At 44.8% G+C, this 14,923-nt stretch overlaps 1 protein-coding gene across 1 annotated transcript; it reads right to left on the reverse strand.

Annotated features, from left to right (window-relative positions):
* Nucleotides 1-1,170: 1,170 nt before the first annotated feature.
* Nucleotides 1,171-14,489, reverse strand: METTL2A (methyltransferase 2A, tRNA N3-cytidine). The gene is made up of 9 exons (XM_074926643.1): nt 14,384-14,489; nt 12,474-12,565; nt 8,162-8,523; nt 6,757-6,806; nt 6,226-6,286; nt 4,921-5,060; nt 4,018-4,124; nt 3,754-3,819; nt 1,171-2,419 (listed from the first exon to the last, which is right to left on the reverse strand). Exons 1-9 carry the CDS (start codon nt 14,470-14,472, stop codon nt 2,268-2,270), a joined length of 1,119 nt encoding a protein of 372 aa, XP_074782744.1. The 5' UTR covers nt 14,473-14,489; the 3' UTR covers nt 1,171-2,267.
* Between the last annotated feature and the right edge of the window lie 434 nt (nt 14,490-14,923).

Raw genomic sequence — 14,923 nt, forward strand, 5'->3', positions numbered from 1 at the left:
GAAGGAAGGACCCCAGGGAACTGCCTAAGGCACCAGTAACTCATGGAAGGTCTTTCACTGAAAGCTACGGAGCTGGTTACATGACTCACATCACGCTGAACACTCACAGGACTTCTTTTGCTAAGCCTGACTCTTTGCCTGGATAAGATGAGGAGACACAATCTTGCTCAGCTCCCAGATGCCTTGAGCTGTGTTTTGCCTAGACCTTGCCTGAGGTACCAACCTTGCCAGGGAAATCAGACTTTGTAGGTTTAGCATGAAAACACAGCAGTGACAGCACAGCTTCTGGGTTGGGTCAGGCTTGTGCCCAGCAGAAGCCAAATGTGCTTAGAGAGAAAGAAGCATCATCTCCTCCTATTCCATTTGCAGATGCTGGAATGTCTCTTAGCCCTTTAGAAAATACAGTACAACAAACTGAACAAGAATTCTCTTCCCAGTTATCTGCTTCCCTTTCATCCTTTCAACACTATGCAAGAGCTAGATGTATAAAAAAAGCAACGGTGCATTTCCATTCCCACCACAGCCTGCCTTTGTGGTGTGGATGGATTTGCTGGGTCACCTCTCCACAGGAAGGGCTGAAATGTCCCGGCGAGGAAGCCTCCGGGTAGCAGACATACTCCTACCTGCAGGGTGACAGAGCGACAGGGAAGCTACAAACTGATCATGCTGCCATATGCCCAGCAGAGACTTGCTACAGCCCCTTCCAAGGCTTTACAAATCAGGGTGCTCCTGGTTTGACTCCCCAGGACTCCTGCAGACTCTCCAAAGTTAGCAATGATATTTCCTTATCTTTTTACCCTTTCTCCTGTGTTTCAAGACAGCAGTTATTTCATAACCTACATGTCTCTATAGCTGACAGTTATTCTTGGGCAACTGCAAGCTACAAATACAAGTGTCTAGCTAACAAAATATACATGCCTTGTGTAGCATGAACTGCTCTGTTGTGGTGCACACACAATAGACTTTGTTGCTTCATGAACTAAAAAAAGGCAGAAGATATCAGCCAAGGCTTTCCCTTCTTGAGAGACAAGAGCAGGCACTAATGAGACTCATTATAACAGAAGAGGAAAAAACCTGTAGTTACTTAATGGTGGCCCAGACCCTTCTCATCAGGCACACAGAAGCATGTGAGTTTCCGTGGAAGCCTGGTTTATATTAATCAAACCAGCATTGAAAAGCATTACCACAAAATTTATTCTAATACCTGTTGTACCACACCCTAAAAATAACAAAAGAAAACAAGCTGAGATAAAAGATATTTTCTGTCAAAGGTGGGGAAATACCTTCAGAAAGCCACAAAGTTGGCTTCCTCTAAGAAATTCAACAAGAGTGGTAGACATTCTTCAGATTTCTTATCAAAGACAGGTGTCTTGTCTGCTTGGGTTTAGCACACCACCATGACAGGGCAGTGCAGTTTGTGACCCGGGGGCTGCAACCAGCAAGAACAGTCTCTCACCGTTCAAGCAGAAAAAGCAAGTAATTCTGTGTAAACCCTGGTCATGTGAGCTGCTTGTGATACTCTGCACTCTGGAGGTGCCCCAAAGCTGGCATCAGCCCCAAATCTTTGAAAACCTGAACCCTACCTGATATGAACTGATAGCACCTGAGCCACAGCGTGCTAGCTGCCCAGATGAACACCCTTGTGCACAGCGAGGTCAAGGCAGCATAATCTGCTTTTGCCACAGGTTATCTGCACGCCACGAGGCATCCATGGGGAAGCTGGCACAGAAACTAGGATGCTCTCAGTTCCTGCCCTTGATCAGTGTATTTTCACTTGTGGATTTGCACAAACCTGAACGACTAGAAGAGAGATGCATGAGATAAGCTGGCGAAGGGATTTGTATTAGGCCTAGTGACCAGTTGCAGAGAAGAGCAGATTTACCCTTTGTAAGCTTTTTTGTTCCCAAGACAAGAGTACACAACACAGTGGTAAGGTCGAAGCTTTCCTTCTGTTTCATGTGGAAATCCAGAGTAAGAGTGACTCGCTACTCAACTTGCTCAGCTGCTGTAAGACAGCATGACCATTTCTTAAGTTGTTAAAACCATAAATAATTTAAAAAATTCAGACCAGTAGCAAGACATCTAAAATACCGCTTGGTCTCCTCTTAGGGCATTCGTCCTTAGCAAAACTCACTTGAAGTGATGCTAGGCACTGTAAAAGGCACTGAGGTCCTGTGTGCGCTGAACTCCACAAAGCCACATCTCACCAGGAGGAGCCACTGCCCGTGGCTGCGAGGAGGCTCCAACCCAGACAGTTTCTGGTCTCCTCACAGCGGAGGGCTGGCAGGTTTGCGGTATTTGCACTGGATCCAGACTCGATACATCGTCATTTGTTTCCCACGGTTCACTTGCAATCGCCGATCGACCAGATTCTGGATTTTCTCCAGCCCAGCTGTTGTGAAGAGATCATCTAACTCATCTGGAAGCAGAGAGAAGGAGACTGAGGATGCCACAGCTTTCATTTAACTGATACCTGCTCACGCCAAGGGCTAAATTATGTTGAAAGATGGGCCAGGGGAAACTCATGGTCTCACTCTGACAGGGAAACGTAAAGATCAGACAGGTCTTAACTACTGTACTGTGGGGTATTAAGATCACAGTTTCTCTTGTTTCCCTTGAGCTTACCTTCTACCAAGGAAGGAAATTATTTGGAGGACAACTAGAATTACAGAAATTACAGAGACTTGACAAAGAGAAAACATCAGCAGTTTCAGACCGGGGTATGTCCTCTAGTAACCGATTAAGGGAGCATCTTCTGGCGAGTAGGGACAGATCCATTCCTTACCCCCCCCCCCCCCCCCCCCCCCCCCCGAGGAATTTCAGACTCTGCAAGAGCAAAGAACAGGATCAGATCTATGCTTTTAAATGGTGGCAGTAAGATCTGTGCTGCATAGGCTGGAGGGGAGCGGGATTCATTACGATTAAGTTTGGGGAAAAATCCTTTAAAAACCACACCCTGTTGGGGCTCAATCAAAGCACTCAGAGCCCTCGAGGGTGCAACACTTACACTGGCAGGTATTCCAGACCAAGCAAATAAGTATCATAGTGCCCCAGCACACTGGCCCTGGGCAAAGCCAGACCCCGTCCCGCCGAGCAGCAGCGAGCTCGTTCAGCTGCAGCCTGGGAGCACGTGGTTTGTAGGGAGCTTCTGTAGAAAAGGGCTAACAGGCCCCAGCTTGCGCTCGTTTATCAGATGCTTGCCATCGTGAAGCGTTTGCCAAACACGCATTAAACATTAATTTTGTTGTGACAAACAAGACTTGTGCGGTGGGGAAGGGAATAGTTCACTGCAGCTGTGCCACCGCTCTAAAACTGACCATGCAGGGGGTGGAAGTGACTGGAGGTGCAGTGGGTGATGAGCCCCGCTGAACACCGAGCAGCAGCAGAACTGGAGCAGCTGCCTCAGCTCTGTGCTGAACCACACCCTGCTTATTTCCTCCTAGGAAAACAGTAAAGTTCCTTCAAGTGGTGTCCACCTCACTCCATCCTCCGCAGGCAACAAGATTCAAGAAGAGCCCCTCCCAGTGTAGCAAACACACACCAGTCTTTCTCTAACAGGATTTTCCACTAAGGAATTCACCGTGCCGTATTTGCATTCACAAGGGACAAGCCCAGGTCCCCATGCAACTGGGAGATGTTTAACATTCCACATTGCTCCAAGACAGACAGGCTGGAAAGAGCTAGTGGCAAAACTTGAGGGCACAGGGACAAAAAGAGGTGAGGACAGTCAGAGGGATTTTTCTAGCTTCTTACCTTGTGTGAAGAAGTAGACTCTGGTGCCATCACCTCTCACATAGAAGTTATCAGACAGACACTGACCTAAGGGCAAGAGGGATTTAAACAGTTACCAGGTATCATTTAAAAATCAACAACTGTCATCCAACGAGAGGCATTCTCCCAGCACATGCTGTGCTTAAGGGGAATTAATGAGCTGCCTCCTAAACAGGGTAGACACTGCTTCAGAGAAGCATCAACTATTAGTGATCTGGCAAGACTCCCCAGGGGAAAAGAAAATACCTTTCTTAAACCGAAGCTGGGCCAGATCGTAACGGCCATAATCTCGTAACAAAATCATTCCTCCTGGTTTCAGAAGGCGACTCAGTCTGTTAACGATGCATTGCATCCTGAGGAAAGAACAAAACAGAAATATTCAACATCCTGCAAAATGATGCTTGTTTCCTTAGGCTACTTTCCAAAACGAAGGTATAAAGTCTTACGTTATGTTTCAGCTTCATATAAAGAGCTACCAAAAGCTAGCACTTTTCTGAGCTCTCTCAGATTTAGGTGGGTTGATTTTATTTGGCTGCCTTACTTCTGACACTCCCCGATTCTGCTTTTTTTCCTACAACAACTTAGCCTGCCACAGCAGGGATTAACTGCTCTCTCTTACTAATTACAAAAGTATTTCCACTGGTTTCTGTAAAACAAGTAGTAAGTGAACTTGCAGAAAAATGCTGTGAAATAAAACCAAAGGGAACAAAACCCAGACTAGTGTAGGTTGTAACAGTCACACTAAGATCACAGCACTTTTCTTAACTGTTTTCTGAACCTGTCCCCTCCCTTCTTGCTACCTTCCACATGAGAAGTTCATCTAGCTTTTCAGCCATAAAATCTAGCTGCATATTTTCCACAAACAGGTGCTGAGTGCTCAGTGGGGCTGCGGTTCAGAACAGGTGAGCAACTGTGACAGCAGCAACATGTCATCTACAGCCACTTAGCACTTCAAAATCACACCTATCCTAGGCCAGAATTTGTTACAACAGAAAGTACCTGCAAATTTCAATTTCAGAGGCTTAATGGAAACCTGGACCAGACAGAGAACAAACTTTCATGTTCCTTGATATGAGGGGACCAATTATTAAAGAACTCCAGCTCTATATGCATTATCTTCTGCAGCCAGAAGGAATTATTAAAACTTACTTCTCTGGGAGAATCGCTGAGAGGACAAAGATAAGAATAACAACGTCAAGACTCTCGTCTGGCATTGGGAAAGGACTTTGGTCATTGCACAGGTCATGGACAAAGGCAAAGCAGCGAGAAGAATCATATTCTGCGTTGTTCTGTATTTAAGAGGAGAGAAATTAGAGCATTAGCAGCAGACCCCAATCTCAATATTATCTGGACACAGGAGCATCTTAACTTTCACATAATGAAGTGGTGTGTCCAGAGATCTGTGTCAGCCTCACTGGACTAAGGAGATGGGGTCAGACAGGTTCCCTGGTCAGACAAGTAACAGGGGTGAAATGGGAAAAATAAGTACACATGGGAGATTTACAAAGAGCTTTGGATTTGTTACATTCAGACAATCAGCACTGCCAAAACCCCAAAACCGCACTGAGGGATTACTGCAATTTTAAAGTCCAATTTTCCACTAATAGTGGTAAGAAGTGAGGGATTTACACTGTTAGGCAGGAAATCTTTACCAATGTGAGAGCATCAGGGCCCCTCTCTGCATCACTGAAATCAATATTCATTTCAACTACAAGCAAACTACTCCCTATACCCCAAAAATCAAACCTGGCTGCCTAGAGTTACACTCTTAAAAATCACATTTAGACTTCCAAAAGAAGTTGTATATTTTACTAAAGCTGCTGCTATGGATTGCAGTAGCCTCTACAAACAGTGCTTGTGTCACCTTAAGAGGATGAAATGGCATGCTGCCTCTGCTGCTGTGCTCCCCACCTCATCTCCTGAAGTGACTGATTACATTTGATACTCTATATATTCTCAGTTCTATTCTGACCTGAAATCTGTTAGCAGTATTTGTCCTTCGACTAAATTCCAGCCTCCTGCATCCCTCCTCAGTTGTCTGTGCAGAAGCAATCAGACCACGTTCCCAGAACTGCAGTGACAGTAACACACACACACAAACCAAAACCAGCTTCAGTTCCTGTTAAAAAAACAGCCTGAATGTCTTCAGGGTTCAGCAGTTACTCAGCTAAAGAGCACTGGATTTAGAAAAGTACTGCCAACCACAGGGGAAAGAAAATCTGGCTGACTTGTCTGCTGCCAATGTGACATTCTGAGAACTCCAACTTCCCTCATTTCTACAATCTTTGATGGCTCGTTTTACCTGATTTACCAGTACAAGGGTCAGCATTGGGGCTAGCTAAAAAAGAAAGGTGCCAACACAGCTGGGCAGCTGGTGGCAGCTGTGAGATATTTGTGTTAATGCACAATTGGCACCATGTACTTCCTACCTTCGTAAGTCAGCACTGAGTTTACCTGGACAAGATCCACAGCCGTTGTAGAAAAATCACAACAATAAACAAAAAGGCCTGGGTCACTGAAATAAATAAAAGAAACTATCAACATTTACATAAAGGTGCTCCACAGGAATTAAGAAGTATCTCAAATGCGTAGAACACAGAATTGGGAGCCAGAAATCTGGGTCTTTAGTCTGTCAATGACGTGCAAAATCTGGTGGATCATGTTGCTCCTTTATGCCTCAGTTATTCTCAGATGGAACCGACTACTTACTTTTCCTTCTGGAAAAGGAGAGGCACAAAGGCCTGTATGAAAATGCTTTCAGAATGAGACATGTAAACTCACAGCATGTTTCACTGGTTGCATTCTATAAGAGCAAAGATTTCCAGGCTCAAAACACAATCATTTGAAGTTGCAGATGGCAAAGGTACCATTTGTGTCTGGCCTTCCTCTGAGATTGTCTAAACTAAGAACACATGCAACACTTTTCCAGCTGTTTTTCAGAGGCTGGTATATCATGCAGGTAAAAACCTACTGAGAACAACTTACTTGTTGGTTTGTAAAATTGGGAAGACTGTATTTCCAGCACCACAGCCAACCTGCACAAACAAAGCAGAGGTACACATAGTCAAAATAATTTCTTCAGTATGTCCCATGCAGCTAATTTCAAATCATCTCTCTACAGCCATGGAACAAAGAGCAACTCATGAGTAACAACTGAGCCTAGCAGCAATCATCTGCAAATCTTACTGCAAGATCTGAATACGTTTGGCTCTGAGGAGCAGGCTTATATATAAGCATCTGTGGGAAACCACTAAGCCAGTTCTCATAGAAATCTTACTAACAAGCTATATATTGTTACTCTTTTGAAAACTGTTATTGCTGGAATCCCAAGCATAACAACCAGTATGAGTCACTGAAGCACTGGCAAAGGCCATGGATTAGTTGCATTCACTTCCATAGAAAATCAGAGCAATGGAGAAAGAAGTTTGCTTTACTATAATCTCATCCTGCTGTTTCAGAGTTTCCTTCACTAGATGGCTCTTCCTCAAGTTATAAGCAGGTCTACAACGATTCTGCCTTATTATTAATTCTGTTTGTTCCCTTTTAAAGAGAAGATGGTTCACACAACTGAGTTTGGGGAATTTGCCTCTCAGTGTTTACGGAATCCATAAAATTGAAATAGACTGAGCAGAAAACACCACTGATAGCTTGCAGTAACAGGTATTACTGAAAGTACTCAGGTGAGACATGAAAGCCACAATGACCCAACAACATCAAAGTCTGAGGAAGTTTCAAAGCCTCAGATTAAATAAAAAACTCAAAAGGACAGTTCACATTGACTCTCCCTGGAAGGGGCGGAACTTCCACAGAACATGAAGCATTCAACAAAACCAGCAATATCTACAGTGAACTAGAGGTGGCAGAGAAAAAGGTCATTACCAGCTGTCAGGAGTCTAATATTTAGAAGCTCTACAGACTTTTCTGAGACAAACCCTGTATCAGTCTGAGACTCCCTGTTATTACACGGGCCATAAGGAACAAACCAAACAGCATCCTTACATTCTTGGTTGCATTGTTTTGTTTCACAACTCCCAAGGCAAACAAGAGTCAGCACAAACATGCAAAACATAAATGACAAGGCAAAGCTTTATACAGACAAGTAAAAGAATCAGCTTCTTCAAAAGATTACTTTGAAATGCTTATTTCAACATCTGATAGCAACAGTTTGTCTTTTACTAGGAAACGGCCTCTGCCAATTCACAGCCTGAACCAAAAGAATCCCAACAGATTTAATTCAGTTCTAAGCTGCCCTCTGTTTTTGACATTTTACTGACTTAAGGCAACCATCCCATTCACTTGCTGTTTGCCCATGATATGTATTTTTATGGCCCACTCACACTACCACTGATACAAGGGACTGTTTGATGTGTGACACTTTTACAGCCATTACCTCTAATATACGGTAAGATGCAGATGATCCTGGGTAATCTCCATCACTTTGATTCAGCTCACTATACTTCTGTGCAGCCAACTCCTTTGTGCAGATCTCAGGTGTGATTTTTATCAGGTTTAACTGATTCTCTGCCCTGGTTTCCAATGAACAATGTCCATTTTCACAGCTTCCCAGCCCTTCATTGTTGGATTCTTCTTTGTTACCAAATTTATGCACAGAATCCCCATTTTGACTTGGGTTCCTGTTAGGTGCCAGCTCAGGAAATTCAGTGAACAGCCAGTGCCTGTCCTTGAAGAAGCCATTTTCGTGGATTTTATAAAAGTCATCCCAGTATCTCTTAGCATTCACCTCATATTCCTCTGTGAACACAAACAAAAATGTCACCAGTAGTCGAATCAGGTCTCAATCAGTTCAGACAGTAAGAGATCACTGCAGATACCTATTCAGCAATCCACTTTAGTAAGTAAGGCTATTGACTGAAAATCACCTTTATTTAAATTGTGCCACACCACATAAACACTCAGCTGCCTCCTCACAGTCACTTTATTAGGACTAAAAAAGGGAAAAGAGATAGAAGAGGAAACTAACTGTCTCTTGGGAGGAGTTAAAGGAAGCTGGCAACAGAAAAGGCCTCTTTGAAGGAAACTGGAATGAAGAAATCCAGGTTTTACTTCCATCTCTAACACTAACTTGTTCAGTTCACTGGAACAATTAATTTGGAGCCTCATGACACTAAGTGTCAAGCACTTACAACTTCTAAGGAATTCTATAACAGCTGCCTGGAGCTGAAGAGCTCCTGCCCAATGTGCTACCCCTTTTTTCAGATGGAGAAACAGAAAAATTAGTCAACTGTTTAGGCCTGGCAGAAAGCTCAGTTAGCATTTGAGCAATACACCAAGATTACAGGACAGCATGTTTTACTGAAGTATTGCTAGAGCCCAGTCTACAGCACTTTGTTTTCCATAATTCTGGGCATGTTAGAGCATCACACATTTCTGAAATTAAAACAAAAAGGGGAATCAACAGAAGTAATAGCGAAGAGCTAAGGTGGATGGATTAAAGATGATAAAAATTAACTTTGGTAGCAAACTTTATCATTTTCACACCAAGTGGACACATTCCAGTAGCAAGATTACAGAAAGCTGGAAGAACTCAAACAGCCTTGGTCTAATGAAATTCAAGTCACCCACAGAATTATTTCCACACACCTTCAGAGATTTCAGATCAAGTACAGTTCTAGGGGAACTATTTTTTCCATGGGAAGTTATGAATCCAACTGGCTTTCTGAATTCTCACCAATGTGGTGAGTTCTCTGTCCTGGGAAATAAGAGCTAGTTTTAGCACCCTATTCATGTAATCACCTAGAGGCACCAGCCTCCACGGCCAGATATCCCAACCGTATTTCAGTAACATGCAACTCCTTAGCCATCTTTGCACGGCAACAAGCGCCTTAACTGAATGCAAATGATTCTCCCACGATTCAAGATGATGACTGTTTGTGAGAATGGATAACCTCTCCCCAACATCTAGTAACAGTAAGGTTAGGAGAAAAAGCGGGCATCTTGAAATTGGAGATTAGTATTATTATCTGAACTGCAGTTTATTTATCAGTCTTTCTGAAAAGCACACAAATGTTTAGAAGATATCTTAAGGGACATAGTAAAATGAACCAAGAACACCCGGGAAAATATGTAACCTCAGCCAAACACAGACAAAAATGGCTTTAACAAAGAACCACAAGTTGGTCATATGTATATTTTTAGTAGCTTCTATCCCTGAAGCACAAAGAGCTATATATAAAAATAATATCTTTACCTCAACTACAAGGATTTTTTCCTTTTAAGAAGCCTTGTCCTTAAACTCCAAGCCGAAAGAAACTTTAATGTCTGATATTAGACTAGAGCAGTGAGTTTGTGCCATGATCTCACCATAGCTCAAAGTAAGCAGGGTCAAGTCAGTTTGCTGTTTGCATAGAACTCAGTGACTGCTACAGTCAGAGGAAGAAGTGTTATTGATTCATGCCCTGGCACACTCCTTCCTGAATTGTCACTTTTTCTGTGTACTAGTAGGGATATGCAAGGCTGCTAGGGCTGGAAATGCTCTTTCACCTAACAGAAATATAAAGTCCTGATTCCTGCTGGTCCCTAACAATCCCATGACAGCCTGACTGTAATGGGATGCTTACATGAGGTGCTGGGGCAAAATTCCAGCCCAGCCATTTTGGATTACCCATATTTTTTGCCACAGCGTAATGCTGAACAAGACATCGTGCTCTTCCTGTGTTAAATTATTGCGAAATTCTGTTGGATGCTATTGAACAGCTGTTATACTTCAACCCGCATGTGTGGAAGCTTTACTTAAAGCTCATTTACCTCATACCCAAGTGTTTCCAAAGCACTGGAAAAAAGGATCGGTAACAATATAAATGCAAGAAATCAAGGGCCAGCTGACAAAGATCATGCAAGAAACAGATATAAAGCAAAAAAAATGACCACATTAACTTTTCAGTCTGACTTCCTGCACAACTTATGCCAGAAAAGTTCACATACTACTCGCTTCAAGATTCTTTTTGTGGTATTAGCTCATGGGGACATCGGCGTGCGAGCCAGATTCCTCCAGAGACTTTCTTGATAAGGACTCCTGACTTTTCTGCTCGTCTTTGTAAGGACACCCCCAAAGCCAAGCCCATACTCACCCTTTCACATTGCAGAAGAAGGGAAAACAAAAGTAACTGTTCACAAAGACAGGAAGAGAACCAGGGACCCCCTGAATTGCATGGGGGCTAATTATGGAGCCTCAGAAGGAAACCAAGAAACTCTTCCACTTCTTTCTTTGTTCCCAGCCAGGAGACACATCTTCGACATACCCCATAGAACTTCTCTCCTTCTTCAGAACAAATTCTGACAGCCCCAAGAAGTCCACAGAATAATACAGCCATAATGACCAATAGCCTGTCTTTGTTCTCCTGCTTGGACATTACTGATTCTCAAAATACTAGACGCCTCAGGCACACTTGGCTGGGCTGGCTTCCCTTCGTTTCAGCCATCCCATTGTCTCCACACGCTTTCCACTGAATAGCAACCATCAAAATTTGACTGGCCTCCATTGTTCAGTCTGGGAAATACATCACGAAGACCTGACAAACTGCTCTAACAGCAAATTGCTCCACAATTTCATAGTTGTATATAGGTTCTCAAAGCATGACAGACAGTGTCCTTTAATGTTAACCAGATTTTAAAAAGAACTCAACACAATGGGCATCACAATGGAAACTGCTGGATACTTCTGGGAATCCAAGAAATTAGGAGGGTTGCTCTTTGGTATAATTAAATTTGCTATTGTGAATACAACTGGAAGCTATATGGGAAGTGTCTCAATAGCTCCTGTAGAGTTGAGCATCGCCTTACAGACGACACACTCAATTTAATTTGAACAAAAGGAGCGGATCCATCCTAGAGCTCGGCAGGGTATAACAGGATCATCATCAAACAAGTCTCTTATCATACCAAAGAACAGGAAGCCATTTCACCATCATTTAAGGGACTGGATGATATCTAACAGGTATGGAGGAAAGATGCATTACTAACCAACTCAGAACAGCTTCAACTGTATTATACTTGACTATAGAGCTGTGCACTTTTAGCTTGATTCAGATTCAGGTAAGCTTTACATTTTGGATGTATAAGTATCCTTTAAGCCAAGTTTGAGGAAATAAAAACTTCAGAATCCCTTTTCTGCCTCTCTGATGACAAACACTTCAGTCAGGACAAAATAATTTTTACTTGCTTCTGATTTAAGCATTATCATGCTGTTTGTTAACTTGGTAGAGACAGATATGGAGACTATTAAACCTTCTTAAGAGAAAAATGGAGCTTGAATTCAGGATGGCTCCACAGCACGCAAACAAACAAAAGATTGCCTGTTAGAAGTTAAGCTTTAGAGAGCAAAAGCAAGCAGAGGCAATAACACTACAGCGAAAGAATTTGTTGACAAGGAACACTAAGAAGTATTTAAACATACACAACATGAAAAAAGCAGCTCAACCCCAGATGACTCCTCCCAGCAAGACCATTTCTGTTCCAGTAGGATGAGTCTCTAGAGAAGGTTGAAAAGTCACAGAAAGGTAAATTAAGAGCAGAAAAATTCCTCCTCCTCCATTTTTCATTATCAACTAGGTAATGTATTTTGAATGATTTGGGAGAGAGGGGAAGGGAGGAATAAATGATGATGCATATGAGGCTCTGGCCAGACTGTTCTGTTCTTGTATGCACAAGCCAAGACTTAGCATTAGAAGACTATCCAAAAGTACCTTGTTTATCTTGTGGCAATAGCTGTGAGCTGTTCTCTTGAACTTTACTCCTGGCACTGGCTTCCTGCTCTTCTGACCATTCCACATTATCCCTGTTGTGAAAAATAAGATGAACTACTCAGCTGCGAATGGCAGGGCAAAGACAGAGAGAAAAGAGCAAGGTCTAGACAGCCCTTCAAACTGGCAGCTGTGGAGCTTTTCCACAATCTCTAATTCTAGCTCAGCAGCACTACAACAGCTATCAGCACATACGGTTCCCAGTTCTGAATGAACGGCACTTGTAGCGTTACAAAAGATGTAACTGGAAGGGATCCCAAGAGACACCAAATCTGTCCCCTAATCCTTTTCCCTATTTGATGCTCGGCCAAATTTAGATGAAATAAATCCTTACTATAAAACCACGAGGGTACTCAGCACAAACAGGCCTCCTTGGAGAGGAACTGTCACTCTCACCCAGTGAAAAGCACTTGTTCCTGCAGAGGCGAGACAGGCAGGCGCTCGCGTGCTTTCACTCAATCAGGTCATCAGCAAGGGCCATCTGATTTAGCTGTCTTAGAAAACTACATTTTCTTTCTCAAGTTAAAACTTAAAAAAAGCAGTAGGGTTATTTGGAAAGTGTTATATTAATATTAAATCCAATTATGAGAAAAATATGCAGGAAGCTTTAAAGCATTAAGAAGTATTAATAACTTTAATGACTACACAACTGTGTATGCCCATTTAAGTGATTCACTGGACCTTTCTTCATTAAAACAAGTGAATGAAAAACAGAATACAAGGACCCAGAAACACTATTCTGGCCTCAGGAGAAATTAGTCTTTTGATATTAACTCACAAAACAAGACTTAAACGTCAAGTCTGTGAAAACCAGATTACTATGAGTTTCTGCATGAAAATACCATTGAGAATATGCTTTTGTAACAAACCTTTGGTATAGTATAGTCCCACATGAATGACAAGCTGATACATGCACATATTACTTTATTACAAATTAAACATACCCAATTCTTAACAGGGTATAGCAGCCAGAGGTGAAAGGCAGACGTATTGACTTCAAAAATGCAAAATACCTTCAGTTCCCAGCAATTTCAAGAATTTGGGTGCTTAACATATTTTAAAATGGCTTTGTCCAGCCAAAGGCTCCTGTTCCCAGCTCACACCTAGCACAATCCCACAGTTACAGCACCGTAGGGCAGCAGATGGGTGAAACGATCACTGTTCAACTTACACACTAGTCACTCATACAGAGATGCAGAAGGGTTATAGACTTCTGAAAGAAGGTAACAACTTTATTAACTATAGCAATGAAACAACTGCTACAGAGCAAAACACCACGTTCTCCTGAAACATCAAGGGAGCCTGAGCAATCCAACTGCTTCGAGGAGGGCCAAGGGAGGCTCAGGACCCCCCGGGGATCAGCACCCCCGAGCACCGGCCGAACAAGGTAGGGCCCTCCCGCACCTCCAAGCCCTCAAGGCGCCGCCTGCCAGGTCGGCAGCACCCCAGTCAGGGGGTGCCAGGCCCCCGCCCCCTGGCCGTCAGCCCCGCACCTACAGCACCCCCGGCCTGCTCCGCGCCCCGCTGGCACCTCCAGAGGCGCGCCCGGGCGCCGGGCCAGCGCGCTGGGAGAGGAACGCGAACAGTATCTGCGGCAGGGCCCCCGTGAAGCGCCGCTGAGAGCCCCGTTACACACCGCCCCGCCACGCGATACCGGCGGGCCGGCGAGGACGAGCCCACCCCCGGGCACTCCCCCCCGCCAACCCCCGCGGCCCGGCGCGGAGAGGCACCGCAGGGCAAGCGGCGCCCCGGAGCGCCCCGGCCGCCCCGGCGGGCCTCTCCGCGGCGGGCAGCAAAGGGCCGGGGATGCAGAACAGGCACCGGAGGGGCGAGGAGGCGGCGGTCGCCCTCACCAGGCGTTGTGCTGGAAGAGGCGGGCGGGGTCGGTGAGGAAGCGCCTCCCGAAGGGCCGCCGCTCCGGCGCCTCCCTGGGCGCCGCCATGACGGAGCGAGCGGAACCGGAAGTCCCACCCTGCGGTCCGACCCGAAAGGGGACTGGGCGGGCGGTGGCGGCGGTCACGTGAGGGTCGCTGTTGTCACGTGAGGGCGGTGGCGGGAAACGCGCGGCGCGGGCGGGGAAGGGGCGGCCGCTCCGGCAGGGCAGTGGCGGCGGGTGGGGGCGCCTGTGTTGAGGCGGCCACCACGGCGATAAAACGCTTTTCCTGACTTTGATTTCGCATTTCATACACCGGGGCGGGAGCAGGCCCGGCCCAAGCCGCCATTGCCCAGCGTTCACCGGCCCCCGGTGGTGTCCAGGCACGGCCATCGCCTGGCGCCTATCGCTGCCAGCGGCAGAGCTGGTGGTTGAGTGGGAGTGAAAGGGCTCAAACAAATAAATTTATGATAATTATTAAGACTAAACTGTGATGTGATGTATGAAAGCTTTGCTTGTG

Source organism: Athene noctua, chromosome 25 (genome assembly GCF_965140245.1).
Source record: "Athene noctua chromosome 25, bAthNoc1.hap1.1, whole genome shotgun sequence".
Classification (NCBI taxonomy): Eukaryota; Metazoa; Chordata; class Aves; order Strigiformes; family Strigidae; genus Athene; species Athene noctua.

What these genes read in the sequence shown, in the direction of transcription:
- METTL2A (XM_074926643.1), bottom strand. Translation starts at nt 14,472, where the DNA reads ATGGCGGCGCCCAGGGAGGCGCCGGAGCGGCGGCCCTTCGGGAGGCGC. An exon ending in CTCTTCCAGCACAACGCCTG is followed by an intron (nt 12,566 to 14,383) that starts GTGAGGGCGACC and finishes TTTTCACAACAG; the next exon opens with GGATAATGTGGAATGGTCAG. An exon ending in CCAGCTTCGGTTTAAGAAAG is followed by an intron (nt 3,820 to 4,017) that starts GTATTTTCTTTT and finishes TCTTGCCCTTAG; the next exon opens with GTCAGTGTCTGTCTGATAAC.